This window comes from Chanos chanos, chromosome 6 (assembly GCF_902362185.1).
Source record: "Chanos chanos chromosome 6, fChaCha1.1, whole genome shotgun sequence".
Taxonomy (NCBI): Eukaryota; Metazoa; Chordata; class Actinopteri; order Gonorynchiformes; family Chanidae; genus Chanos; species Chanos chanos.
This window is the reverse complement of record NC_044500.1, coordinates 26,212,058-26,239,341: the sequence shown is the minus strand read 5'-3', so window position 1 is coordinate 26,239,341 and position 27,284 is coordinate 26,212,058. Positions and strand designations below refer to the sequence as shown.

General features: G+C 40.8%; 1 protein-coding gene across 1 annotated transcript in view; it reads right to left on the bottom strand.

The window, feature by feature from the left end:
- The window catches only part of quob (quattro b), a 32,781-nt gene that overhangs the window by 662 nt on the left and 4,835 nt on the right, over window positions 1-27,284 (bottom strand). The window contains exons 3-22 of the mRNA XM_030778196.1: window positions 26,148-27,284; window positions 23,809-23,997; window positions 22,209-22,332; window positions 20,277-20,370; window positions 19,786-19,872; window positions 19,466-19,582; window positions 18,945-19,043; window positions 18,451-18,599; window positions 17,994-18,132; window positions 17,153-17,275; window positions 15,435-15,629; window positions 14,084-15,294; window positions 12,026-12,275; window positions 11,664-11,753; window positions 8,805-9,035; window positions 7,700-7,870; window positions 7,408-7,585; window positions 6,336-6,452; window positions 5,801-6,028; window positions 5,342-5,532 (exon numbers count right to left, since the gene is read on the bottom strand). The exon at window positions 26,148-27,284 is cut by the window's right edge and continues 826 nt beyond it. Coding sequence (XP_030634056.1) covers window positions 5,342-5,532; window positions 5,801-6,028; window positions 6,336-6,452; window positions 7,408-7,585; window positions 7,700-7,870; window positions 8,805-9,035; window positions 11,664-11,753; window positions 12,026-12,275; window positions 14,084-15,294; window positions 15,435-15,629; window positions 17,153-17,275; window positions 17,994-18,132; window positions 18,451-18,599; window positions 18,945-19,043; window positions 19,466-19,582; window positions 19,786-19,872; window positions 20,277-20,370; window positions 22,209-22,332; window positions 23,809-23,997; window positions 26,148-27,284 — 5,120 coding nt within the window. The remainder of the gene's footprint in view (window positions 1-5,341; window positions 5,533-5,800; window positions 6,029-6,335; window positions 6,453-7,407; window positions 7,586-7,699; window positions 7,871-8,804; window positions 9,036-11,663; window positions 11,754-12,025; window positions 12,276-14,083; window positions 15,295-15,434; window positions 15,630-17,152; window positions 17,276-17,993; window positions 18,133-18,450; window positions 18,600-18,944; window positions 19,044-19,465; window positions 19,583-19,785; window positions 19,873-20,276; window positions 20,371-22,208; window positions 22,333-23,808; window positions 23,998-26,147) is intronic.

The window sequence follows — 27,284 nt, the reverse complement described above, 5'->3', positions numbered from 1 at the left end:
AGCCACCTTAGGACCTCTTCTGTCCCCGATCTCATATCTCTGTTGATTTCAGCAGAGATCTTCCAATATTCAATGACAACATGCCCATATTAGTAGCAGTTGACCACTTCTCAAAGGCCTGCTGTGTTGTCCCAATGGCCAGACTCCCCAGCATGCCCCAGACTGCTCAAGCACTTTTCCATCAGGTGTTTCATTATTATGAACTGCCTGAGGACATTGTCAGCAAAGGAGGACCACAGTTCATGTCAGAAGTCCTTGCAGACTTTCATGGAGAGGCTGAGTATGACAGTGAGTTTTATATCTGGTCACTATTCAAAGTGTAATGGCCAGGTACAGTGGGTGAACCAGGGTCTCGGCTGATATCTTCATAGTTACTGCAGTCAGGCAGAGTGACTGGTCTAAGTTCCTCCCCTTGGCAGAATATGCACAGAACTGATTTATCCACCCATCCTCAGGGTTAACACACTTCGTAGTGAATCCTTCATTACCAGCCTCCCTTGATCCCATGAATTTAATGGGTTTTCAAGACATTCCTTGGAGAAAAGGACTCCATGTATTATTTACAGCAGGTCTCCACATATTATTTACAGCAGGTCATCAAAAGACACAAGCAGGACGAACATTATTGTTGAGAGGCAAAAGAATACCAGATCAGAGAAGGAGTTTGTTTATCAACCGAGTACATCAATCTCCAATCTTTGTGCCAGAAACTCCCAGTTTAATTGGACCTTTCAAAATCATTAGCTTAGATTTTGGGTTGTTGTTGTAATCAACATTGTTTTTAGACACTTCAATCAATCACTCAATCAATCAATCAATCAATCAATCAATCAATCAATCAGTCAACCAGTTGGTCAGTCCGTAACGATCAGCTATCAAACAGCGATCATTACCAACAAACACACGGGTTAAAATTGATTCTCTTTTAAGATAAGACTGACGTTTCCTTTTTTGTTAATTGCGGCAAATTCGATTTGTTAAAGAAAATAAATAGGCATAGCAGAAGAGGCCGTTATTTAAATGTATTGTCCTGATCGAACAATTAAACACAAACATACACCCAACACCTCTTATTCACACACACAAACCAAACGCAAGTCTTAAAGTTCCCTTCGTCTCCGTGCTTCTCGCGCAACCAATGTAGAAAGTCATTCAAAAAAAAAAAAAAACAGTAATCCAACGCAATACGAAAAAAAGAGTCCCCAAAAAAATCAACCAGCAAAAAAAGATAATCCACCATGTAACCAGCGAAAAGGAAAAGATAAAAAAGAACAATCTCACCGCTCTGGCAGGCTAGGAATCTGGAGACATTACCCGCGCTCAGCCCTGAAACTGCGGTGATTGTAAGTTTTAAGGAAACTTCCGCGCAATTCTTTTTTCAGTTTCATTTATTTCAAGTGCACTTTCAGCGTTCAGGTCCCCCGCAGACTCCCTGACTTTCTTTTCGCCTCTCCCTCTGCCACACCCGCGTCTCCTTTTAAAAGTATTTCAAAAGTTCCCGGGTTGGCGCGTCAGCTGACAGGTGGGTCAGCTGATTTCCCCAAACACAGCAAACGAAAACAGAACGACAGCCTGGTATAAATTAAAACAACCATAATACATTATTGAGGATGGAATGTTACATTATAGGGATTCCCTTTATTGGTGGTCAACCCTTATCCTGTTAACCTTGAATTTAAAAAAAAGGAATCCTAAAACCCATATGTGGCGGTGCTACAAGTCAGTCAGTCAGTCAGTCAGACAGTCAGTCAATCAATCAGTCAACCAGTCAGTCAGTCAGTTAGTCAGTCATGTTGTTCCAAAGGAAGGTTGGAATTTGGCACAGCTTCACCCATTCCTCTTGGCCTGAACTGAATTCACCTCAGTCCAGTTCAACTCACTGGTTCCCTATTGTCCATAAGGACAATATCAACACCACACCTTCATAATGATTTTGACTTGCATATCTGTGACAGACTTTTAATGGCTCTTCCAGATCCTCTGCTGTCTACTCCTTTGAAAAACTCCCATAAGGTTATCTGGAAAATGTTTTTGTAAACTGGCGAGTAGTTTCCAAGTTTCTGCCATGAACATTTTAATCTAATTGGATCTAATCAGAACCTAATCACTTTTTGAGTAAACAACATTGCAATCTTCCATCTTTGTGCCTCCTTTTGGTAGCTTCTCGCAACATCACAGCTGAAAAAATGTATACAGCTATTCAAAAAAGAAAACATTTTCCCCAATTTTTATTTAAACGGACACCCTTGCCAGAATAGAAAGTGCTACCAAACATCTGTTGACCTTGCTGACTGTAATAATTATAAATACTGTCAAAGTACTTTCAAAAATTAATTAATTAATTAGAAATGTGCAAACACTTGCAGACCACCCGTGAGAATTTCATATGAGAATTTCCTGACATACGGGAATGCAGACCAGTGTGCTGTCGGGCCATGTGTTAGCCCTGTGTTTGACTGACTTCTGAGGAAAAGCTTTTCTGATTCAAATCACAGTAATATGAACCAGACCACATTACAACACCTTAGCATGGAGGAGGAGATTTATTTACCACCGTATCATCTATGTGCTCTTGTCACCTCTGTTTTGGTGAGAGAATGGGACAACATAAGGGAAAAGACACACCCACACGCACACTTTTGGATAGAGAACTCCAGTAATTCTTTTTAATGAGTATAATGTTGGTATGAAACATGAGTTATTGGACTACATTCATGAATTGTAATACATACTACTGAACATTCGAGTGTGTGTGTGTACCTTTAATTTTGCATGGTCTTTTGTAATTTCTTTATTTCAGAACTTACCCAATCACTATTTAACAAATCATAGTCAATAAATACAGCACAGTTGGTATACAGATTGCAGATAAATGTATCAAAATGAAAAAAAAAACTTCATGATAAAAAAATCATGACACAGATTTGAAAAAGAAAGGAACAAACAAACAAAGCTAAACCTTGCAGTACTGTCTTAAGAACGTTTTGTTAACAGATGTGATACTAACCCCCCACCCCAACCCCATGCAGTTTCTGTCATGTGCCTCAGATAAAATTTTTCAGGAATGGCTTCTTTGGAAAAACCAAACATATCTGAAAAAGGCACCCATCAAAACCCTCAGAGTCTGTAGTTAACTAAGCTGCATATTTCTTCTAATCTCTGCTCTGCTGCCCTGTGCTTGATTCCCTCATGTTTGGGAGCTACAGCCTCTGAGAGAAAACAGTGGTCATGTAGAGAAGGACTGCTTACAGAGCTCTAATAGCACACATTGTTCTGTGACTTGTTCGAACAATGTTTCATCAACAGACAAGCATTTCCTCCTTTCTTATTCCATGACTGGAAATTTGGAGAGGACTGAGAGAAAAGTATGAGTTGTTGGTACCATTTTCCCATGTAAAACAGTAAAGTATGAGCTTTGACAGTACATGACATGTCTTTTTACCTCTTGTCTTTCTATCTGAACTGTCACTTTATAACAGGTAAAAAAAAATATGTATTTACTCAGTAAATCATAGATCTTATACCAGCGAGCTCTTAGTGGTAATATGCTTTAAAGAAAGTGGCACAACTATTCAAAATAAGCAAATATACACACATTCATACAAACATACACATACATGCACACACACACACACACACACACACACACACACACACAGACTCTGCCATGCGCAGTGAGTCAACTATAGCAACTAGGTAACCTGAGGGTGTAACTACTGAGGAACTGAAGTAAATGTTGATGACAATTTTCTATAGTACATGATTCTGTGAATGTTAAAGTAAATGAGATCACTTTGTTTTCATTCCCAACCCTTCTTCTACTGGACAATGACATCACAAGCTTTGAGCTGTGGCAGAATTGCACCGTCGTCTGATAGACACGTTCACCTGAACGAGAGGTGATGACACAAACACACACTTCTGCAAAACCAAGGTTTCCCACTCACACCTAAGGAGGTCATTCAAATCTACTTTGCACTCAGTCCTTCGACTCTCTGGTCCATATCGTGCTGACTTGCTCAAAGCTCTACTAATGCTTACAGGACGTCCTTAGCATCCGCTGGGACTCATGTTTCCACATCCATCAAAAGAAATAAAACTCATATCAGATTGGCTGTATGGGACAAGACAAAAAGATAAATGTTATGATTAAATTATACTGATGGACTATTTCTCAATGGCAGGTTGTTTATCCCAAGACCCCAAAAACCCTGATAACTGACAACTGGTACAGTAATAAGCAATTGTAACTGATTCAGATTACATTGCATGTTAGATCTTGTAAGTGTTTAGCTAAATGATAACTTGATATCAGATTTGCAATAAGAAATAAAAGAATAAGAAATAAAATTACAGCCTCTAGAACAAAATATGTCCATCAATGTAAGTTTGTAGGTGTACTTACAAAATTAAGTCTAGAGTTAAACCTCTGTTGACTTTCCTGATAGGCAGTTCCCTTGTACCTGGCAAAAAATAATGTTAAGTTAATGGTGAAAATACACTGGCAATAAGGACACTGGATTTCAACATCATAAAATGTTCGGCTTCATATCAGTACTGGATTGCCTGCTGCCACATACAGTAATGCAGAATATAGCATAGTTACACTAAGCACTGCTTTTACTGTAAAGTGTACAGCATGGATACAGTGGCCAATCTCTCTGTTATTTCACATACTGTGGTAAACTACCATTTGTTAATCTGTTAATGTGGTAAATTACCGCTTGTCAGACAGTTACAGTGACATCCTGCAGTATCTCTTTCATACTGTTACAATAAGTGCAGGTGAAGTGGAGGACAGGAAGACTGACAACGTTAAACATTATGTTTTACAATCATCGCATGAATACGCTTTCATTTCGTGGACTGAGAACCATTTGAAATAAATTACTTTCAGGTCCCTCATTCTGCTTCATAGTGTTATTTTCAGTTTTACTTTTTTTTCAGACTTCCCCAGGTTTTTTTTTTTCAAATGCACATTTTAAAAAGCAATACAGTGTCCTGTAACGGACTATAGACAAACCTATCACCAAGAAAGTAGAGTGTTCCTACCTTCGAACAAAAAAAGGAAGAAAGCTATAGTTTACAGTTCAAAAATGTGTGTTTTTCCAGTACATTTAAGCAGTGTATCATGGATTTCCTTTCCTTCTATTATATTTGATTTTCACTGTAACTGATCAACATGAGAAGCCCAGCATCTTCTCTCTTTAAGGCTCTGCATGACTTGACTCTAGTATTTTGTGCTAGTCAAAACCTGCAGTCACCATGGACTTCCAAAACCTGGTCTTCCCATTGCTTTTACCATGCTATGTGGTTGGTCCCTTGTCTGAGTTTGTGGTACAGATGGTTTTGAAGGTTTGGTTTTGTTTTTATGGTTCTCCTTTCCAGCTTTGTGAGTTTGCGGCCTCTTCTCAGAAACATGGCGCAGCTCAGAAGGAGGATCCTCACCATCTCCAACAATCACAGACTGGCAGCTGTGACCAGAACTGCTAAAGCCACTTACACTTTCCCCTGATGATTCAGAGCTGTCCACTGTGTCAGCACAGAAACAGAAATGAACAGTAAGTAAAACAACGAAAGCACCTCTAGTCTCTTCAAAAAGAAGCCCTAACAGAGGAATAATGAAATACATGTAAAGGGCCCAAACATGTTAAAGTTAGCCACCTCAAAAGTCCAAAGGATCGCTTTAGAGTCAACATTGCTAAACACCACATTTTAAGTAGACTGCTACGTAATGCACATCAGTAACCGACATGAGTAATGCAATGAGTTCACTGATAAATAAATCATATTTACCCACCCAGTAAACTCTGGCTGCCTGTCTCTTGGTCATCATTCTCCTCCAGTATCCCTGAGGTTGGGAAACCTCCATGCGTAGTGTCTCCTCTTCTGTTGGGGTCACACAGGTATCCCACAGGGGACATGGAGCCCCTGCCAGATGAGGAGGAGGATGACGAATTGCTGCCAGAGGACGACATGCAGCTCCCTGAGCCAGTGGAGTTTGGACGCAAGAGAGCAAATCCACCCTCTGGGCCAGAATTCCCAGAGGAAGCCAGTGCCTTGCATTCTGGGAGGACGGAGCAAAAAAGGAATCAACTCATGACTTTACCCAGAGCAAAAAAATTTTTTATATATATATATATATCAACTATCCCCTGGAATGTGTTTGGTGTCATGCACTAATTTGGTATTTCTTATTTGGGTGTGATGATTTTTGCAGCAATCTGACAGACAGAAATGTCAACAATGTGTCAAGAATGCTTCATTTAGACACCCCCCCCCACACACACACACACACACCAAAACACAACACAATAAACACTTGAGCTGTCTACCTCTTCCTGTGAGGGCACAGTTAACAGCTCGGTCATTGATGGCAGCCTCGCTGGGTTGAATGTCCATAAAGGGCTTGTATCCGATGCCCATAAACACCCTTTCCTGCATTCGGATCTCTGCACAGGCAAAAACAGTGAACCGCCAGTAACCAAGGGATTTCTGACATTATTAATACTGCTGTCATAAGAATGGCTTGTCAACCACAGTAGATGGTTATAATCATTTCAGCTGATGGGGAAAACTTGCTAATGACCAGTCAATAAAGCTATAAACTAGTTGGGAAATCTAAGTGCAGGGCTTTAGAACCCCAAGGAAATTCATCTTTTATCCAAAAAAAAAAAAAAATAGATCTATTAAAAGCCATGACCCTTGGGCTACATCCTTGAATCTGGCAAGATATTTGAGTTTATCATCCATGACCTGAAGTATGTATGTGACCCTGACACCTCTTTGAAAAATAAGAGCACAGACACTTTCATTTGTTTGATTAAGATGCCAAGTCCACCTAAGAAACATATAAGACACATTTTCTTTATTCCAAAATGCAACGGAAGATGTTGGAAGCAGACAGTTTTTACTAAAAACCGATAAGCATTCCACATATTCAAGTTAAAGATATTTAGAAAATATAGAGGAATATATAGAACATGTTTAATTGCATTAAACATTGAGATGTTAGGCCTGAACTTTTCTAAGACACTTCTCAGTCAAATTTATATGACTGATCTTCACTTCCTCATGCCGACAATACAGAAAAGCATTTGAGCCTTTAAAGGGTATGAGAAAGGTCGTTTCACATCTTTTTTTTTTGTCTCTTGATCTCATATTCTGTAAAACAAAAATGAATAAGAAAAGCGGTTCACTGCATGTAATGATTTCTTTTTTATATATATCGTTTATCAATTTGCTGCATAGCAGTTCTAGGTAAAATTTATGAAGTCATCTGAGCCATGCACTGGGGTCCCTTAAATTTCACAGTGTATTTGTAAGCTTCTCGTAAGATTGCATAGTGTTGTAGTGAACATTACTGGCATTTGCTCTAAACCAATAAAGGGACGTTTGACCTCTGACCTCTGTTGTGCACAGCCTGTTCCCACAGAATCCTCTCCAAATCCCTGGTCCAGCCCTCTTTCACCTCTCGACTTCCTGCCTGAAGGGTGTACGTGTCCTGCAATTTTCTCCTCCGAAACCAGATTTCAAAACACAGGCCAGTGTCACCACAGTTATGAGTCATCCCAATATCTGATGTCTGTTGGGGGAAAAAAGGAAGAGCGAACAAGTGAAAAGAGGACCTTGGTTTCCATTTTTTTGTTTTCAAAAGGTTTCATGTTTACACCCATGCTTAAAGATGAGCGGTTCGTACCTTGAAGGACTGTTTGTACACATATATGTCATTGCCAACCTCTGTCTTCTTGGTCTTGCTGAAGAGAATGAGATCCTGGAAGAGGAAGATGTGACGGAAACATTTCTTCTTCCTGAAGGAAACCAGGAACTCGTCTTGGCGAATCAGCTGGCCCTGTTCCTTCAGATTTACCTGTGCAGGTTCAGAGAAGGAAAGATGATCCACATACCATTTGTGACACACTATCACCCAGAATTTGTGAAGCGAGCCATCTGCACTGCAGATTCACACAGCAACAGAGGCCGTGGTGAGATCCTGTTAATGGTGCTGGAAGCAAATAGGTCACTCTGAAGATCCTCTGAACATAAATTGCCTATGTAGGAAGGGGGTCTATTTCCTAACAGAAGTCTTAGTCAGCCAACATCATTTTGGTTAGTCTTGAGAAAAAAATTCTATGGAACCAGGGGACTATCCTGATTTTCAGTACTTGTCCAAAGCGATTTGAGCAATAAAACTCTAAGACGGAACATTAACAATATTTCACGGTAACTGAGCAACCAAGCCACAGTCTTAAATGAACTAAGCAAATCTCTCATCGCTGCTGATGGAACGTTATTTCAGTCATCGGGCTGATGCTCATCCATATCCATTTGTCTACCTCCTCAAGAAAGATACCCTGTTATCTTGGTTTCAAATGTACAGACAGGAGATGATAGATGTGGCTTTACACCATTCTATTCCCGTTTCTCTTGGCACACTATTGGATTCAGAATGATATGCAAGACGGCGGCTGAGGTATTCTTTCATACGCACTCCCCCCAACATACATCACAAGCAAGGCTACAGCTAAGACACATTCACACTAAACACACCTGTCCACACACAAACACCATAAGTGAACACTAACTGAACCCAAATATTTTTGGCTCTGCACAATATCTTCATCAACAACTATCCTGCAACTTTTTATGTTAACTTAAGCATCCTGACCACAGACATGTACCCCACAATGATTAATGATGTTCCAAATACAAACTTCAGAAAGTCAGACCTGTTATCGCGTAGCCATTGCTGGACTGTTACAAGCTAAGCCCCCCCCCCCCCCCCCCCAATCTCCCATGCTTACATCACATTCTTGGATATCGTCCATGGCAAGAAGGTTATTGCCGTGGCGAAGCTGGAATTGGATGACTTCCAAGGCAGCTTGAATTTCAGTCCTTTCCCGACTCCTGTGTGAGCCAGTGCCACACTCTCTGAGCATGTCTTGCAGAAGCAGACTGTATTTGCTGATGCGCTGCACTGGCTTCAGCAGGTACGAGGACAAGTCCATCTTGTCACCCAGCCGCTGCTGCTTTTGCTGCAAGAAATATCACAGAACAAGTCAGGTAAGATTCTAAGCAAACACATACAGAAAGACCCTTGAGGACTCAGGACTCTTTAAACAGTTTCTCCTTGGTGCCATTACTGTTTCAAGATCACAGGATAATCAGCTTATGTTGTGCTTTCCACTAGGCTGTTCTTCAGACCATCACCTTCTGTCACAAAGGTGACCATCACCTTCACCTTCAGAGTGTCACACTTGCTTAGGTCAGTGTCATACAATGCAGATGTGCATTATGTCTCTGGGATTCATGCTTTTCATGAGTTTCAGCTGTGCTACACTGAGCGACTGCAGTCAGTGGTCTGAATACAACAGGCTGTGTTCGCTCAGACAGGTATCTTCAACCAGATTCACTTTCCCTGTCTCACTCATTGACAATGATTTCCTTTCATTATACCAGGGGTTCCCTATAGTGCTGACCGATAAATAGTATTTTCATTGTCATCGCGATATGAACATGCGCGATGAACATATCGCAAAAGACTGCCTGAAACGCAATGAATAAGAAAACTAATTCTGATAACATGCGCCCTGCATCCACATTCAGCATGCAAACATTTGACCTATCAGATGGAGCCCTGGATTCATGGGCCATGCATTCACACCATTTGGTCAATCAGATGAAGCCCCAGCTAGCCGTCAAGTACCTTCAGATTAATTAGTGTCAATTTGATGGCAACTGCGAGATTAACTAGCACAATGGCTGAGGAAGGAGAGAAGAGCACGGAAAATGTGGTTGATGAAGACCTTGTGGTGAAAAAAAACAGCACTTCTGCTATGGTTTCAGGAGAGACGACGTGTTACACAGACAGGTAGTGTGTAAAACATGCCGAACAATTTGTTCAATAAAAGCATGTTCAAAATTACGAATTACGAGTATTAGGGTCACATTGAGGGGAAAAAAATTCGGAGATTTCGAGAATAAGGGAGTAATGCTACAAGAATAAAGTCGTAATTGAGAAAAAAAAGTCATAATATAATGAGAATAAAGTCATAATTTAATGAAAACAAAGTCATAATATTTCAAGAGAAACGTTGCAATATTACAGGATTAAAGTCGTAATTTTACGAGAAAAATTCATATTACGAGAATAAAATTGTAAAATTTCAATATTCAATATTTCAATATTAAAAACTTCAATATTTGTTTTTTTATCACCAGTCGTATCGTCATCGAAATATTGTACAATGTTACCACACATCGCAGATTTTCCTCATATTGTGCAGGCCTAGTTCCCAACCTTTTTTGGCTGGTGACCCCACTTGTAATCCCAAAACTCTTTTGACCCCAATCATTCACAACATCGACATGTTTTGATTTGCATGGACTACTTTGAAATATTATGTTACGAGTAAACGTTAATTTTACATCTTTTATTTATTGTACCCTATCTTGCCTCTACCCTTCTTTTCAGAGAGTGGTATTGTCTTCAGTTTTTGAGCCTCTTCCTCCCCACCGGGGTTTCCGTTAGCCAGTAATTACCAGTTTTTGTCTGGTAAAATTTATAAAAAAAAAACCCCAATAAAATAAAAACTTGCCGGTCAAAATAATGCTCATACAAACATCCCTATCCCTATCCTTAAACAGGATGTTTGTGTTTTGACAGCCAAACAGCCCAGACGAGGAGAGAGTGACGCAGCTTGTGCACATTGCAAGCTGCTAAGACACACTGGACACATCTGATATCAAGTTGGCAGCAGAGGACTTTGCCGCAATGGAAAAAGTGGAGAAAATTAAGTGTTACCTGGTAGGTCATTTGATGCCATGTAGGCCTTACCTTTTTTAAACAGATTACAGATGTTTCGTAATAGATAGACAAACTGGTTTGAGGTCGCTGTCATTCTTTCGTCAACCTTGGTGTGCATTATATTTGCGTTTGTAACATGGACTGTTATTGAAATGTGACCGGTAAGTTTCAAATTGTTACAGTAAAATAAATTCTTTCTAGACACGGGACTGACAAGAAAAAAAATCTCAGCGGAAACCCAGCTCCCCACACATCATTTTTACCATTTCAATGACAGTTGGCAACATCAAAGGCTCTGCAATTGTTTGTGGCTTCATAGCCTTTGCAACAAGATGGTTCACCTCAAACAATGCTTTCAAAGCTCGGTCATTAACTGTCATTGCCCTCTTGAAGTAGGCCTACATTCGCTGCTCGTTCATTTTCTTTCGATTCCTATGAAGGGGGATACGATTGGTTGGTTAGCTGTGCATAACTTTATTTTTTAATTTTATATATGTGTGTAGGTGTGTGTGTGTGTGTGTGTGTGTGTGTATCTTTTTTTTGTTCGGATCAGTTGTAAGATATTTCAGGCGACCCCAAGGTTGGGTAATGCTGCATTATACTTTTCACGTAACAAGGCCTGCATCTACGTAGGCAATGCCTCACATCTTGTGGTATGAAATTAAAAAAAGTGGTTAAAGGAAGGTTAAAAAGAGGTCAGAGGAAGTGTGCACTGGCCTGGCTCATCCATACTAAGATGAATGATATGTGAGACTTACAAGAGGGGAAAATACAGCATGACTGGTAGTTGTACACGTCATAGATATATGTCATAGATATATAAGTCATAGATCAGGATAGACCAGCACTCTCTCACCCTGAAGAAGTCCTGGCCTTGGTTAATGAGGAGGTTGTCTGAACGAGGTTTGTTCTTGCTGTAGAGGGCATAGAGACCAAAACTGTCTTTCTGGAGAAGGGAAAGACAATGGTGGTGTTAGAGATAGCAGAGCATCTCAGACTCTGCAACCAGAACCGAAATGACATCACACTGGCAAATGGGAAAATGGCTGATGGGCACTGAAAAATGTTATAGTTAGTAGAATACGTATATGGAACCATTTATTTCCACTGATTCAGTTATATAAACCTAAAGAAAAAAATACACACTTGGCTCTTCAGAGGAAAGAGAAAAATGCAGGTGTTGAATATTTATCAGATGAATGAATGCAGTTTACTCACGTGCCGAAGGAAGCAGCGTCCCACACGGAACGGCTCTCGTACACAAAGCTCCAGCTCCTTGAGGAAGTGATGTTGGTGGAAGTCCCGTAGCTTTTCCAGGTTTCCGAAGATGCTTCCTCGCTGTCCCCTTAAGTCCTGTGGAACGTCAGGCCTATCCAGCTCTGGGAAGTAGTGCTCCATGACGTAGCTAAGGGCCCGGACGAAATCCCTCTCCGTCTGTAACAGCTCCTCCATAATCCACTGCAACTTCCTACCACAACAACAGAGGTATAAACTGAAACAGCACCCCCCAAAAAACAACTTTACCTCTACTACAAAAAACAGAATCAAATGTCTGTGCCTTATTTGATATTTTCACTCAGCGCTAGAGCAGGTCTAAAGTTACTGAGTTGAGGCAATCCACTCTGTTTTTCTGGTTGACCTTCTATACATGCTAACTGTAACTTGTTTGGAAAAATCAGAATAACCAGATCATAGTGACACAGTACAGATCCTACAGATCCTGTGGGATGGTGCTTATATTGTCTACCATAACATCTATAATAACTCACAGTTTGGATGTAATAGACTGTCAGAAAAATATGTTATTCCTTTGTATGTAATAAGGCCATGATCATGTTTTACTAGAGTTCAGCAAAAGTTCAACTGGGGACGCTGAACTGAGACACGTGAAGAACTGAAACTAGATGCGCTTCACAGAGAGTGGTGAGTGAACTAACCACAGGATGCTCTTCAGACGGTAGACATGTAGGCCTAGTATAACCAACCGAATTAAACATATCGTGTGCAAATATAAGATATTGTGCGCAAAACATGCAAGATGCCGTGTGCAGAGGTGTCAAATGTTAAATATTATAACAAAGTTCAACTTAAGGGCATTTAAGCAGAAAGAAGAACATGACCTGGGACTATGAGAGGTCAACTAACCGCAAGATGTTAAAAGCAAACAGTGAAACTGCTGTCACAAGAAGATAACCGTGTTGTACGCATTTAACATGCTCCGCCTAAGAATCTTATAACCGCTTTTGTTATTCTATAAATACTGCATGCAAACTAGAAGACAGACAACTCACTACTGTGATGCTGGATTGTGTCGTTGTGTGACTTGTCTCCTCGCTGTGAGAATAAACTAACCTGCCTTGACTTTGGAGAATCTGAGTGTCTGTTATAAATTACTCTAACACAGATTTAGATTTTTTATTCAAATAGATTTTATTTTTTGTATGGCTGATATTAGGCCTTACTACCATATTCCTTGGATTTTAGTTTTGTTTTTGGATGGGAGATGGTGTTTATGACATGTGTCAGACAAATCTGGCAAACACTGGACTCTATTTTGGAACATTAAGCCACGTTAAGCTTTTTCCTTATGGGCGTCAATGGAGAGGAAAACGCTAAATGTAAGATAACATCCATACTCATAGGATTTCGGTTTTGATTTTTTGACAGGTGGAGGTGTTTATGACAAGACATGTCTGAGAGAAATTTGGTGATCATTGCACGCTATTCTAAGCCACGTTAAGCGTTTTTACGTTAATGGCCATCCCTCTTTAGAGCATGTCACTCACAGTTTAGTTAAGCATTTACGTGATAGTTTAGGTTAATGGATTGTATCGGATTATAGCCTACTTTTTTTCCGATGTCCAATCCAGTGATTTTGGCCAGTATCGGACCAATACCGATACTGAGTATCAGATCGGCACACCCCTAGCTAATGTGTTGTAAATGTACACAGTGTAGAGGCATTCCTGTCCTGGGGTGCTCCAAAAAAATGGGGAAGGAAATGCTATCACAATTTGCCTCTAGTAATTCATCTAGTGTGCGTATTACAAATATTTATTCCTCCTATTTAAAACCCAGAGAATTCCCAGAAGACTCTTCATGTAAAAGACTTAATTTTATGGGAAACAGGCACACCTACTTAGTATATTTACAGGTTTTGGTTTTAACTGTTTATCAGTTCACTCATCCCTAACTAATTTCTCAGGCAAATGAAAACCCCAACAGATGTTCTTTGAACTGGACGATACTGTGGAACCGGAAACTGGAATTACTCACAGCCCATTACTGCTGGTTTCTTCTGGTTGTGAGGGCTGTTGGGTTGTCAGGAATGTTGGGGAGTCCTGGTTGCAGACTACGTTACCAGAACCTGTAGGGATGGAGGCATCATCATAGGCTTGATCAGTAGGGCGTTTCTCAGTTCTGCCCTCTGCACCATCCCAGCCCTGTCTGGGACTTGACACACTGGAGCAGAAACTTTCCTGGCGTGAGATCCGAGATCCCTCTTCATCCGTTAAGACCTTGCAGTCATCCGTGCGCTGGTAAGTGTTGACAGCCAAAAGTTCGGCCTTAGGATGTAACATGCTAATGCAAGAGCCCTCGCTGCGAGATCGACCCAAGACTGGGCGGCATGGCGACTGATCAGCGACGCACGCTCGGTCGACCTTTCTGAGGTCAGCTTCGCTGTGGTGTTCCCTGGGCAGTTTTCTCCATACCTGCATTTGTATGTTATCTGATGTACTTGTTTCTTTTGTAGCTGTCGCAGTTGGAGGAGACCGCTCTGGATCTTGCTTCTCGTTTTTGTCTGTGCTCTGTAAGTCTGACTCTTCAGGGTTAGCTCTAAGCCCTGAGGAAGTCTGAGTCTCTCCTGTATTTTTTTGTGATATTTGGACTATTGTTGGCTCAGTGTTTGCACTTTTCAGCAATAGTGACATTTTTACACCTTTGTCTGTACTTGCCTGGACTACATAGGATGCTTTCGCACCCTTTTTTACTTTCCCCTCAGGTTTGAAAGGAAGATTGAAACACGTGACAGTGTCCTTATCACTCTCCCTCGCACGACTGTCTCTGCTTTGCGTCAAGGCTGCAGTGGGTCCACCCTCCACTGGGTCCATCTCCGGGTGTCCAGAATAGGCTTCACACATGCTTACACAGCTGGCCGGAGAGGGAGCATCATCAACCTCCTTCAAAACCCCATAATCCTTCGTCTGAGGCTTTGCAGGTGCCTGGTTCTCATCAGAGGCCTGTAGCTTGTCCTCCAATCTCTGTTTGACACTCTGGCACTGAGCCCAGGCTGCATTCCAAGCTTCAGCCTCTCCCACGTCTTCTCCAGAGAGCACATTACTCTTCAGCTCCCGAAAGCGCTGGGGTGAAAAGTCTTTAAATCTCTCGGCGAACGTCCTCAGCATGCCTGTGTTGGGCTTCAAGGGGAGGCATCCTGTCTCGATGTCGTCCAGATACAACCCACATTCTTTAGCGAGAGCCACAGCCTAAAACCAGTATGAAACAGTTCATGAGTAAATTGTGCATGAAACATATAATAATGTCTTGAGTTTTGGTGACACTAACTCTTGAGTGTTGCAGTGAACAATATGAAGTCTGTGACATGACAGTTGGTTGGCCAACTAACCTGATCGCAGAATCGATACACACAGGCACTTTTCTCCAGTTCAGAGTTGCGCTGTTCGGCCCGTAACAGGAAAGCAGCCATGCTCGTTTTAAAAGTGGTCAGAGTGATGTGAAAGACCTCAGCCTCTGGAAAGCCTGGTCCCTGCATCATCTTCTCGCCTTCTTTTACCAGCAGCATTCCTTTCTCTTTTTTCTCCTGCAGAAGAGAAGTAGATTAATCTCTAAGGGTGGCTCCTTATGAGAAAGAGAGCATGAAAAAGAAAAGTACTGAGAAACTCATAAAGATATTCGATCACCTCAAATTCCTTACAGCCCAGTAATTTATCAACCCTAACTATACGGAATGCCATAATTTTTTTTGCTTGCAGAATGAGTTTCTCTAGATGCCAGGAAAAGTCTTGCAGCTTTTTTTTTAATGTATTTATGTGATTTCTGGTGAATACTTAAGTATGACTTAGCTATGACTGAAAATGTCAAGCCACCTCCGGGCAGAAAGATTCATCATGCTGTATCACTTTCTTATCACTTTCCAAATTTTGTGCTCAGTGCATGAAGGTCTGTGTTGTTGCTCATGAAGCTTGAGTAACAAACAATGTCTGAGAATCTATAGGAAACACCATCTTTGTGAAGTTTACGACACACGAGTCTTTTTTTGTTGTTTTTTTTCTTTGGAGGCTGGGTCACAGATGTTGGTCTGAGGTCATTTCTGAAACTTTCGTTTCGTGTTTAGCGACCAATCTAAATCGGTCTGTCTGCCCCTGATGGTGAGCGACAGCTCCCAGCCACTACACTACTATCCTGATGTAGTTTTTCTTCCTGGCTTATGTCCTCATTACATTTTGACACTGTTGTCCATAACATATCAAGCCCCTTTGCGGTGTATGTGACCAGTAAGACAATTCGGACATCAGTTAGATCTCTTATGCAATTAAAATATTAATATTTTAACTCAATATGAAATATGTGCAGTTAACACAGCATGAAATGGTGATTATTTAATCACCATTAAATTGCATCACAGTAAATTACTTCACACTGGGAATAGCCAGAGAGAGAGTATCAGTTTCCAAAATCTTTTTTCATTGCGTATTGCCTTTATTTTGTCAACTCCGTATATGCTTACCTTCAAATGAGAAACATAACTAGGTATGTGAGGTAAAGCTGGACATGAATATCTGTATCCACATTATGTTTCATGTTAAAGAAACCTCTTCATATACAGGCATTATAACAGGTTATAAAAACCTTTAAGTGTCCAATCATGAATCAAATCAGATAAATGTGTCATAATACATATGTGCAGGTTGATGATTTATCCAGTGAACTGACACCCAGTCAATAAACACGTATTTACAATGACTATGCCATCTGTTTTGCACCACATAACACAACACTCATGCTAAAAACTGCTGAAATGTGGTGACAAGGAGTGTACCCTGTCCTGCTGATCCTCCCAGAACAACAGACAGCTCATGAACTTAACAACATCCGCCCCAGACAGTGCTAATGCTGACAGCTAAGGCAAAGTGTAATTTAGTGCTTTTTTTAGCTTTCATTTAGCACCCCTTTATGTTAGCAATTGTCTGACTGATCAGGTGATGTCAGATGATCTGACTCAAGACCCTCACTACACCACGGAAAGATATCAGAAAGCTGCACCATTTTAGTCAACTGGGACACATGCGTCATTCTCCCATTCGCTGGTCTCTGGGGACATACCTTGGCCTGAGCTAAGACAGACTTTAAGTGTTGAAGCCTCTGCTCGGCGGTGTTCAGGCTGGATTCGGCTGGGTTACACGTCTTTAGCCATGACTGTTCCTCTGTCTCACACCACTCCCTAATCTGGGAGGAACAACCATAGGGCAGTCATTGAAAAAAAAGAAAAACTAAGATTATTCACTGTGTGCTGAAAAATAGAAAATTATGTCAAGGGTAGGACTGGAAACACATACTTGTAAGCTGGCAAGCTCTCTGTTTAAATCTGGTATATTACTGAATCTCAACTAATTTAGTGTTGTGTTTACGGTTGTATTTAGTGTTGTGTTTTACACCATAATGACTTCTACATTTCCATTTTTATTATTATATATATATTATTCATATATATGATTCTTTTTTAGCTTAGCTGTATGGTCATTTAAGCAGCCTGAGCATTTGTTTTAGCTCATCTATGTTTGGAATATGTTTTAGCTCCAGCAAAATCAGAAACAAGGCCAGCGATTAATCAAGGCCCCTCTGTGATTATTAATCTGACATATTTTTGCAAGGGATTAAAACAAGTTTAAGCACATCTTACCTGCTTAGAGCACCACATTGTTTCTTACATGTTATGTAAAGGATGGTAAGCTGCCTTGGTAACTAACTTCAGTGTTGCACTAAACTGCAGACCTGGTCATGTAGCACAGGCTCTCATGTCCAGACAGATAAGTCTCTGGACTGATGCCCAGTTGTATCTTTCTAGACATAAAGTGTTGGGAAACTAAGTGGAGAGTGTAGGCATTTCTTCTGATGTGTTATCCTATACCTCGTCAACTTTTTACAGGATTTTTCTGAACTTCACCTCTTTGAGTCTGTCCTCTGTTTCTCTGATTTGGAGCAGCTGGTTGAGATGCTGTAGTGACTGGTTAGACTTCATAACTAGGGTATGTACTCCTTCCTCCACCTGATTATACAGCCATGTCACCTCCTCCACTGAGTCTCTGTAAAGACACACACACACACACACACACACACATACACACACAATTTAAATTTCAAAAGGCTGTCGCTGTGTGTCTTACAAGAAACAAACCGAGGGAAACTGAATTCATTAAGTTACTGAGAAAGGAACATCCATTAACATTCACATGAAGTGTAACATGGTGAAGTGTTTTCCATATGTATGCATCTTGTCGTAACCCAACTCTTCCACCTTGTCATATTTTCAGTATTTGTTGTATGTGGTATATTAAACACACACATTATATGTTGTTTAAGATAATTAGCCCTGAGTTTCTGATTAACCCGAAACAACATACCTGTAATCTTCAGACTGAGCCAATCGAATCTCTTCCTTTCGCATTCTGGCCAGCATGGCCCCACCCTCTCTTTGCAAAGTGACCAATTGCGTGTCTTCAAGCACTTCCTTCATTGAGCTCTTTTGGTCTTGGATACATCGCTGCACGTCCTGTAATTTTGGGATAGGAAACCAAATTCAAAATTTTAGTATTTACAGACATGATGTCTGTGGAGCAGAAACATTTGCCAGTTTCTGGGCTAAACAAAAGAGAGCAGATGATTCTGGAGTCAGATACCTGAGAAGTATTTGTGCACTTGTTTTAGGTCTAATCAGAAATACCTGTATTTTTTGGGGGGGGGTGTAATCGGAAATACCTGTGTGTATGTTTTGGGGGGTACTGAGGAATATCCGTGTGTCTGTGTTTTGGGGTGTATTGAGGAATATCCATGTCTCTGTGTTTTGGGGTGTATTGATGAATATCCGTGTGTCTGTGTTTTGGGGTGTATTGAGTACCTGGGCAGTATCGGTGTTCGTGGCACAGCTCAGCCTCACAATGGCCCTCTGTAGCAATGATGTCGACTCTCGCAAGTCCAACTCAAAGAGTGACAATTTCTGTAAATCACACAAAAACACAAACACACACATATACATACATGAGCTGTGTTCTGTGCACTTCAGAGTCTCATTACAGCATCTAAGGATAGAGGTTTGTCTTCAGATAAGTCTTGTAAGGACATTTGACCCTCATGCTGCTGCCGGTAGCCACGTCCTGATCAGTATGCTCAATGCTTAATATGTATTACTCCAGAGCTACCAGAGCTGGTCCAGCCAGCAGCACTTAAAGCAGCAGATTCAGACACACTGAACAATGAAGTGGAAAAAAGGTCTGAAGTAATGTATTTATGTCAGACTGAATTTTAAAAAATAAAACATACTTTCAAAACATATTTTCAGTAAAGGAAAAACTTTAAAAAAAAACAAAAAAAAAACCACTTTATCATTTGGATTACAGAAGAGACTTGACTTTTCCCTACCTGATAAAACTGCAGCCAGTCACTGTGACTGTAGGGGAAAGTCCCGCCCATGTCAGAGGTCAGCTGTTGTCCATCAACAGACTTATGTAGAGCCTTGAGAGATGTCACCACTTCCATCTGACACAGAAATATGTTTACAGGCAGCATCATTTTATAAAAGAAAAAAAAAACGTGTCATGGGTTTCATGTTGACTTGTTTCTTGCTGTGCTGTTTGCCTGAAACTGTCTTAGTGTAGCTGAAAAGTTTGTTCTCGCTTTCTGATATGTGTGACTATTGTAAACGTGGACACAAATCCACTAGGCGTTGTGTTTAGACTGACCTGTAAGCCAGGCTGTCTCTCTGGTCGAGGGCTGTGTTCCTTATCCACCAACAGCAGGATACTGTGTACTGCATGGAGTGCCTGCTCCTACAACACACACAACAGAAACAAGCCTCAGAGTTGTGTGTGTGTGTGTGTGTGTGTATGAATGTGTGTATGTGTGTTGTAAAATGTCACTGTGAAGTCTTTAATTACTGCAGTACATCTTTGCTTTATTAGCAACTAACTTAGATGTTTGTGTGACACCCCCCAAAAAAGTGGGATTTTGAGACTTTAATTATAGTAGAAAATAATACAACCTAGAAGAGTAAACTCAAAAGCAAAAGACTTGCATGAACAGAGAACAGTGGGTAGATTTTGCCACGACTGTATTTTTTATGTAATATTTAGGCAGTCAGCCCAAACTTAACAGAGACACAAGGCACGCAATGTTTTATGATAATGTCAGTGTTTTGCTGTTTATTACAGAGGAGCAGTGGAGCAGAGCTCACCTGTACCAATAACAGAGCCTTGTATAAGACTGGAGGAGGAAGGCTCTTCCTGCCATCAATGACTACTGTCAGTCCCAGGTCACGCACCTCTCTCCTGTGCATCCACAGTGTGTTAGTAACCATCACAACAACAACACAGCTCTGACACTACTGTTACTACCACTACTACCACTACTACTAATAATAATAATGATAATGATAATGATAATGATAATAGCCAGGATCTGTCTACATAGGAAATCTTTAATGTTTTGAAGGCTCAGTTTATATTCCGAGTCTGTGTGTGGGACTAAATATCGCGCAATAGCTCTTCCTTACACACACACACACCACACACACACATCTCCTTCTCTCTCTCTTGCCCTCTCATATATAGACATATAAATTACATTCCCTTACTCTTTCCTTAGACTACTAAAAGAAAAGAACTGTGTTATAATTTGCCTATACACACAAAGAGAGAGAAACAAAGAGAGAGGAAGGAGAGAGAGAGAGAGAGAGAGAAGGACAGACGGAGGCTTTGAAGTTTTCATGAGCACTGCACAAAGCAGGAGGCCAGTGCTAAACAGACTCATAACCAGTTTGACCAAACAGGAAAAACAAAAAGGGGTGGGGGTTATGGGCTAGGGTGGAGAAAACTTTCCCCTGCAACTTCACAAAGACTGTCATTTATAGCTTGTATATTCCTGAAAGTGGCCGGATGAAGGGAGTGAAAGAGAGAGAGAGAGTGAGAGAGAGAGAGAGAGAGAGAGAGAGAGAGAGAGAGACAGAGAGAGAGACAGAAAGAGAGACAGAGAGAGAGAGAGACTGACCTTAAGAGTGATTTTTATAAGTGTAAGATTTTTTTTTTTTTTTTTAAGTTTGTGTGGTCCCTGGCCAAGGCTGGACATGAGAAAACCAAGAGTGATTTTGACAGGATAAACATTGCCCTCAAACCCTTAGCTGTGTTCTCTACTGTGTGATTTTGTTGTTGCTTAAACAGTACAGGTGTGTAGGATGGCCCAGAAAAAGTTAAAAAAAATGCTTCAGGTAAGATAAGATAACACTTTATTAATCCCCAGGCAGGGAAATTTGGGTGTTTGAGAACATAGGAATACTTCAGTCTAAGAGTGAGGGCTGTTCTTAGAATAATCCTTTAAATTAAATCCACATGAACTATCTGCTTTTAATCCTTCTCAAACTCTGTAAGGTATTTTGGGGAGAGTTTACGATGGCTTAGATGATAGGCTCTTACTGCCATCTTCTGGTCAAAATACACACACACTTACAAATCACAGCATTAAGTACTAAAGTCTCATATTAAGTATTAGTGGGTTTGGCTCATTACTGCACCAGGAATAGCAGGGTTTATTCTAGTACTGAGTGAAGTATACCAGAATTAAATATATTACTGAATGCTGTATAACAGAGGTTATTATAGTACAGAATGCAGTACCACAGGGTTTATTATAGAACTGAATGGAGTAGAATAGCATTTAGTATAGTACCGAACAAAGGGGAATAGGGTTTAATATAGTACTGAATAGAGTACAATAAGTTTTTATATAGTATTGAACGAAGTAGGATAGGATTTGGTATAGTACCGAACAAAGTACAATAGGGTTTAATATAGTACTGGATAGAGTACAACAAGGTTTTATATAGTGCTGAATAGAGTAGAGTAGGGTTTCATATAGTACTGAGTGAAGTAGATTAGAGTTTCATACAGTACTGAATGAAGTAGAATAGGATTTAGTATAGTACCGAATAAAGTTGAGTAGGGTTTCAGATAGTACTGAATGAAGTAGTTAAAATAACTGACTGAGTTAGGCACTCTTCTGTCTTTACATCTATTCACTGTGTGAGACAAGTATTATCAATATTTTAAAGTGATAACATGATGAAGTGATGATCCCTGGGTTTGTTGCACAGTAAAGACTGAGGTAACAGTACCTGGGCACAGAGTGCAGGTAAAGCAAAAGTTTGCAGAGTTCAAGAGGGGTGAGCAGAGGGAATGACCACCCCTTTCTGTCCCCATAAACTTCCACCACAGCCCGGCCCGAGCGGTCACGACCTCCTGCGGACAGAGATGGAAAGAATTAAAAAGAAAAAAAAAGAAGAGGTCAGCGTAAAGCATAAGCTTGTTGTTGTCGGAAACGATGTTTAAAAAAGAGAGTGCAGAGTAAGAAGATTTGGTTTCCATTAAAGAGAGAGAGAAAGAATGGCAGAGAGAGAGAGGGAGAGAGAGAGAAAGATTAAGTATGTAAGTGTTTCAGGAGTATGTTGTTAAAATGATAAACAAAGGCAACAGTAGTTAGGCACAGTTAGTAACATTAGTCAAGATTAGTGGGTTCTAATTTAGACAAATGACAGAGCATGCAAGCGTATTTATCTGGCACCGCTGTAAAAGAAATTCTCATAACACACACTCTGGCTTTTATTAAATCAAACACACAAAGAAAGACACAAAAACTTCAGAGCCTAACCATACTCAGGTTATCAAATGGGTGCCCCAAGCAGCTGTTCTAAAGTCAGACAGATTAAACAGATTTTGGTCATCTGTAGAGGTGAAACAGTTCACCCTATTCACGGTTCGGTTTTTACCTCAGCTTTAGGGCCAGTTTGGTTTATATCAGTTTGGATTGACAGAAAATTCAACCAACTCAGAACTGAAGTTTTCTGTCTTTTTAAGCATATAAAAATTCACACAAAAAGAACAAACTTCATCCAAACAGCAAGGAATGAACATGAAAGAAAGGTTATCTTTAACATCTTTTATTTTAAGGTTCTTCTTTTAGACAAAGAGTATAAGAAAATTAAACTTGAGCAACAATTATTTTAAGGCTGTTCATGACCGTAACGGCGAGACCCAAAGCACTGCCACGCCGGTGATTTGAATGAGGCAGGAGGGGGTTCAGTTTTATGACTGTCCCTCGAATTCGGCATTTAAGAAGAAAAGAAGCACGTGACGACTGCAAAATAATAACGACTCTTTTAACCTTCCTCAGATCAATTCACAGGGACTTCAATGTAAGAAAAACTACTTCCAGCTTCATGAAGCCTGGAGATTAGATCTATAGATCTATTTTGTTCGTTTTTGCAGTATGTATATGTGTATATTCATTTATTCATATGTTCCAGTGTAACATATATTATTTATGGTCTCAAAAATGATGACACGTATTTCGTTCTTTTATTTAAAATGGTTACTCAATCGACGCTGTTGCTGAAACTGTTCTAATCATCCCCTCTGTCACAGCCTACACGCGCCCCAGACTGAGCGCTGTGCATATGTGTTCTCACAGTGAGAAATGAAAAGAAAAAATAAAGCCACACCAGCTTTAAATTATGATTGTATGTTATTCTTAATGATCAAAAACGCAAACAGAGTAGAGTGTTCTCCTGTACTGGGAATATGTGTTGGTGTGGTATCACATTCAGTGAAAGAAAAGAAAATCCTCGGCTTGCTTCACCTGTACCCTGAACTGAGCCATGGACCACAGAACCACAGTTTTCTGTCACACCCCCTACTTACCACTACAGCCATAATTACCTGGAAGACAAGCCATGCCCAGCTGAAGCAGACTCTTGGTGGTGGGGTCCTGTGAGAGGGCTCTGTGCCCAGGGGGAAGGTTCTGTGTCTGGGTCGCTGAGAGGACATTACTAGGGACTGTCTGGAGCTCTCTGTCCACTCCATTGACTGTGGCTGGGCTCTGGGTGTCAGCTTTCCCAGACTGGACATCTTTATTGAAATAAGAAAAATTGCTTCAGCAACAAATCACCAAACAGCTTATGTGTACAGCTGGAGTGTAGAATTAGGCTAATAGCTGAATAATTGTGAGAGACTAAATCATAAGCATTAACAGTGATTTTTTTCAATGAACCATGTCCATACTGCAAATTTCCTAGTGTTGATCACTCCACATAGACTTCATAGGCTTAGTCTCAGGTTTATTTCAGAATTGTTCACAACACCTGCGTAGGTACAACTGCTTGGTAGAGGGCACTGTTGTTAAGTGCTCTCAGAACAGCATTTACTCTGACAAGTGTAAATGATATACACACTAAAAAAAATTTGCATAATCCAAAAAAAACTCTACAGTTTACTTAACACGGTTTTCTGTGAGTAGAAACTGAACCTAAAGCAGAACATGACCCATTTTTTAATACTGTATAGATACAGTATACATTATTTCATTCTTCTCAACTAAAAAAAATCCTCTCTCCTCTTCAGAGGGCTTTAAATCTCAAACTCACTGGGTGACAGTTAAAGAGCACATTCTAGAGATTTCTATAGGAAGGCTCAGTCTGTCTGACATGCTGTGTGTGTGAGAACTCCCTGACTGTCATTCTGTTCTTTGATATTCTACGGACCCAAAGAGATTCTGTCTGTGTGAGTGTGTGTGTGTGTGTGTGTGTGTGTGTGTGTGTGTGTGTGTGTGTGTGTGTGTAATGTGTGTGTTTTTGTGTCTGTGTCTGTACATGTGTGTGAAGTTCTGATCCTTTCTGACAAGCACATTTCAAAATCTCCCTCTGACCTCAGTGCCATCTGCTGCAGTGTCTTACAGAATTAACCATTTGATGACACAAAACACACAGTCCACAAAGATTTCAGGTCAATTTTCCAGTCAGCTGTGGGTAAATCTTAGCATCTGGTTTTAAAGAACCCCAAAAATCCCATCAGTAACACTAATATGCCCGTCAAACATATTCTGCTTCTCTAGAGGGCGCCATTACACAATGCATTCCAACCTAAGCACTCTGGAGTATGGGTTGTCTACATGAATCAATTAGTTTAACTGAAAATGAGACACAGGGATTATTTTACAACACAGAATTGTAAAGAAGTTTTACACTATTCCTGATGCATCATGAAGTCATTATGAACGCTTTATGATCAGTGCATTTCGCGACAAAGTGTCGTCTACCCTAAATACGCATACTTGCATAATCTGTCTCTTTTTAAAGTTATGACCCTGTCTCATAGAAGAATGTCAGTCTTCCTCCAGTTCAATAGAAACTCCACCCAGTCCACAGTCCCCTCTTGCACGGCAGAGAAACAGAGAGAGAGAGAGAGAGAGACAAGGGGTGTTATTTCTGTCTCACTCTATGGTGGCATGAATGCCCTCATTCTGCTAGTGAGAGGAGTGAGCTAGAGAAGAGAAGAGGAGCACTGGAATTCCCCCTCTGGAGCGCCGCACACGCTCCTGCCCTTTGACCTCTGACCTCTCCGCTGCTATGCACTCTTTTAGGCTGACCTTTCCAACTGCGACAGCAGCACATTCTTTTCTACCCGTGGAGGAGGGTCATGGTCGTCTTTTAAATAAATCTCGTCGTAAAGCATTTGCTTTGGTGTGAATGAGGACATTGTCAGAATGTGTTTTTCCAGACACTGACCAGACAAGTGTTTCTCAATGGCAGTTTGACATGTTTTCTGTTTTCTTTGTTTCAAACAACCATTTGTTTTAATGAAGCTTAAACACAAACTAAAGTCAAATCCAAATTTATGGCACTGGGTGGTTTTAAAGAAAGCGGTAGAGGTCAAAACCATCTATGTTAAAAATAAAAGACCACTGGGATTTGGCCTGAAAATCAGAAAACACAAACAAAACTAGATCATTATGTACTGCAAAAGCTAAGATCACCACACAATCTTACAGGCACAAAAGCCACCCTTCACACTGGAGCACCATATGTGTACTCTAAAGAGAATTAATGAAATTATACAGTCATTGAAAAGAAACATTTTAGGAAAGAAACATCTCAATTTAGTCTTAGTTTACTGGGTCTTCTAAGCCCCTGCTGCACTGCTTCACTCCTAACCAAAAAGATACTGTTTTGGTTTCATTTTTTGGTGGAACTCACACTGAAAACATATTTTTCCCTTCTTACCTTTTTTACCACCTTGCTGTCTTTCCATTTTGGGAGATACCAGCACAAAAGGCATGTGTTTTTTACTATGCAAGACATGTATGGAAGGAACCATAGAAATGACATCAGGGCAGACGTCGCTGCGACTCCTAGTGGTCAGTTTTTGCGACTGCAGGCACTCTCTGGCTGTTTCAGACACTGAAGACAAAGAGCGTGGCTTGGACTTGCTCTTCCCTGATGGCTTGAAGACATCTCCAGGAATGCCAGGACTGCACTGAGACTGTCCCTCATGATGACATGAGTTATGGTCCGAAGGAGAATTAAGATAATGGTCCACTGTCTGATTTGTGTTCTTGGATTTGGGAGAGTGCAAAAGTTTATGTCCTATTCGTTGAGGGGTGGAGTTCTGAGGAGAGTTGGGGTGGTATTGTCTCGGAGCGTATTGGTCCTGAACTAAATGTACTTGTCCTAAGAGTTGTGGGCTCTGATTGAAAACAGCTTCCTGTCTGTGGGAACTCAGGTCAGGTAATGCTTTCAGTCCCATTTTAGGCAAGGCCTGGGTCTTCAGAGGTTTCTGCCCAATCAAACGCGTTGGATATTGGTCATACCTGAATGAATCATTAAGACAGACACGTCTGTTATCAGACACTGGCTTTCTGTCAATTTCTAATTTAAGAACTTGTCCATTTGGGTGGGAGAACTGCGGCTGACCTGAGTTGTGGTCAGGCTGAATTGGCTTTTCAGTTGGTCGGACTAAATTCTTACATGGTTGAATTATACTCTGACTAGATTGCACTGTGTTCTGACTGGGCTCGATGGGGTTCTGACCAAAATGATGTGAGTTCTGACCTGGTTGAATTGGAGTTTGCTTCATATGTGACACATGATTACTATGGCCTACAAGGAAACACTCAGAACCAGCTCCTTGCTGTTCACAGCCAGGTTCTGCCTCGCCCAACCCTGGCCAAGTCTCCTCCACAGACGCTAGACAGCCTCCTCCTTCAATGTTCACAGGGTTGCACAGAGCTGCCATGTAAGACTCCCGGTGCCTAGACCTGGGTTCCAGAAGGTTCCCAGAGTTCTGAGACACCTGTTTACCTTTTGAACAAGGAGTGCATGCTTTATTGGGCAATCTCTGAGACTGGGCACAAAGGCCCA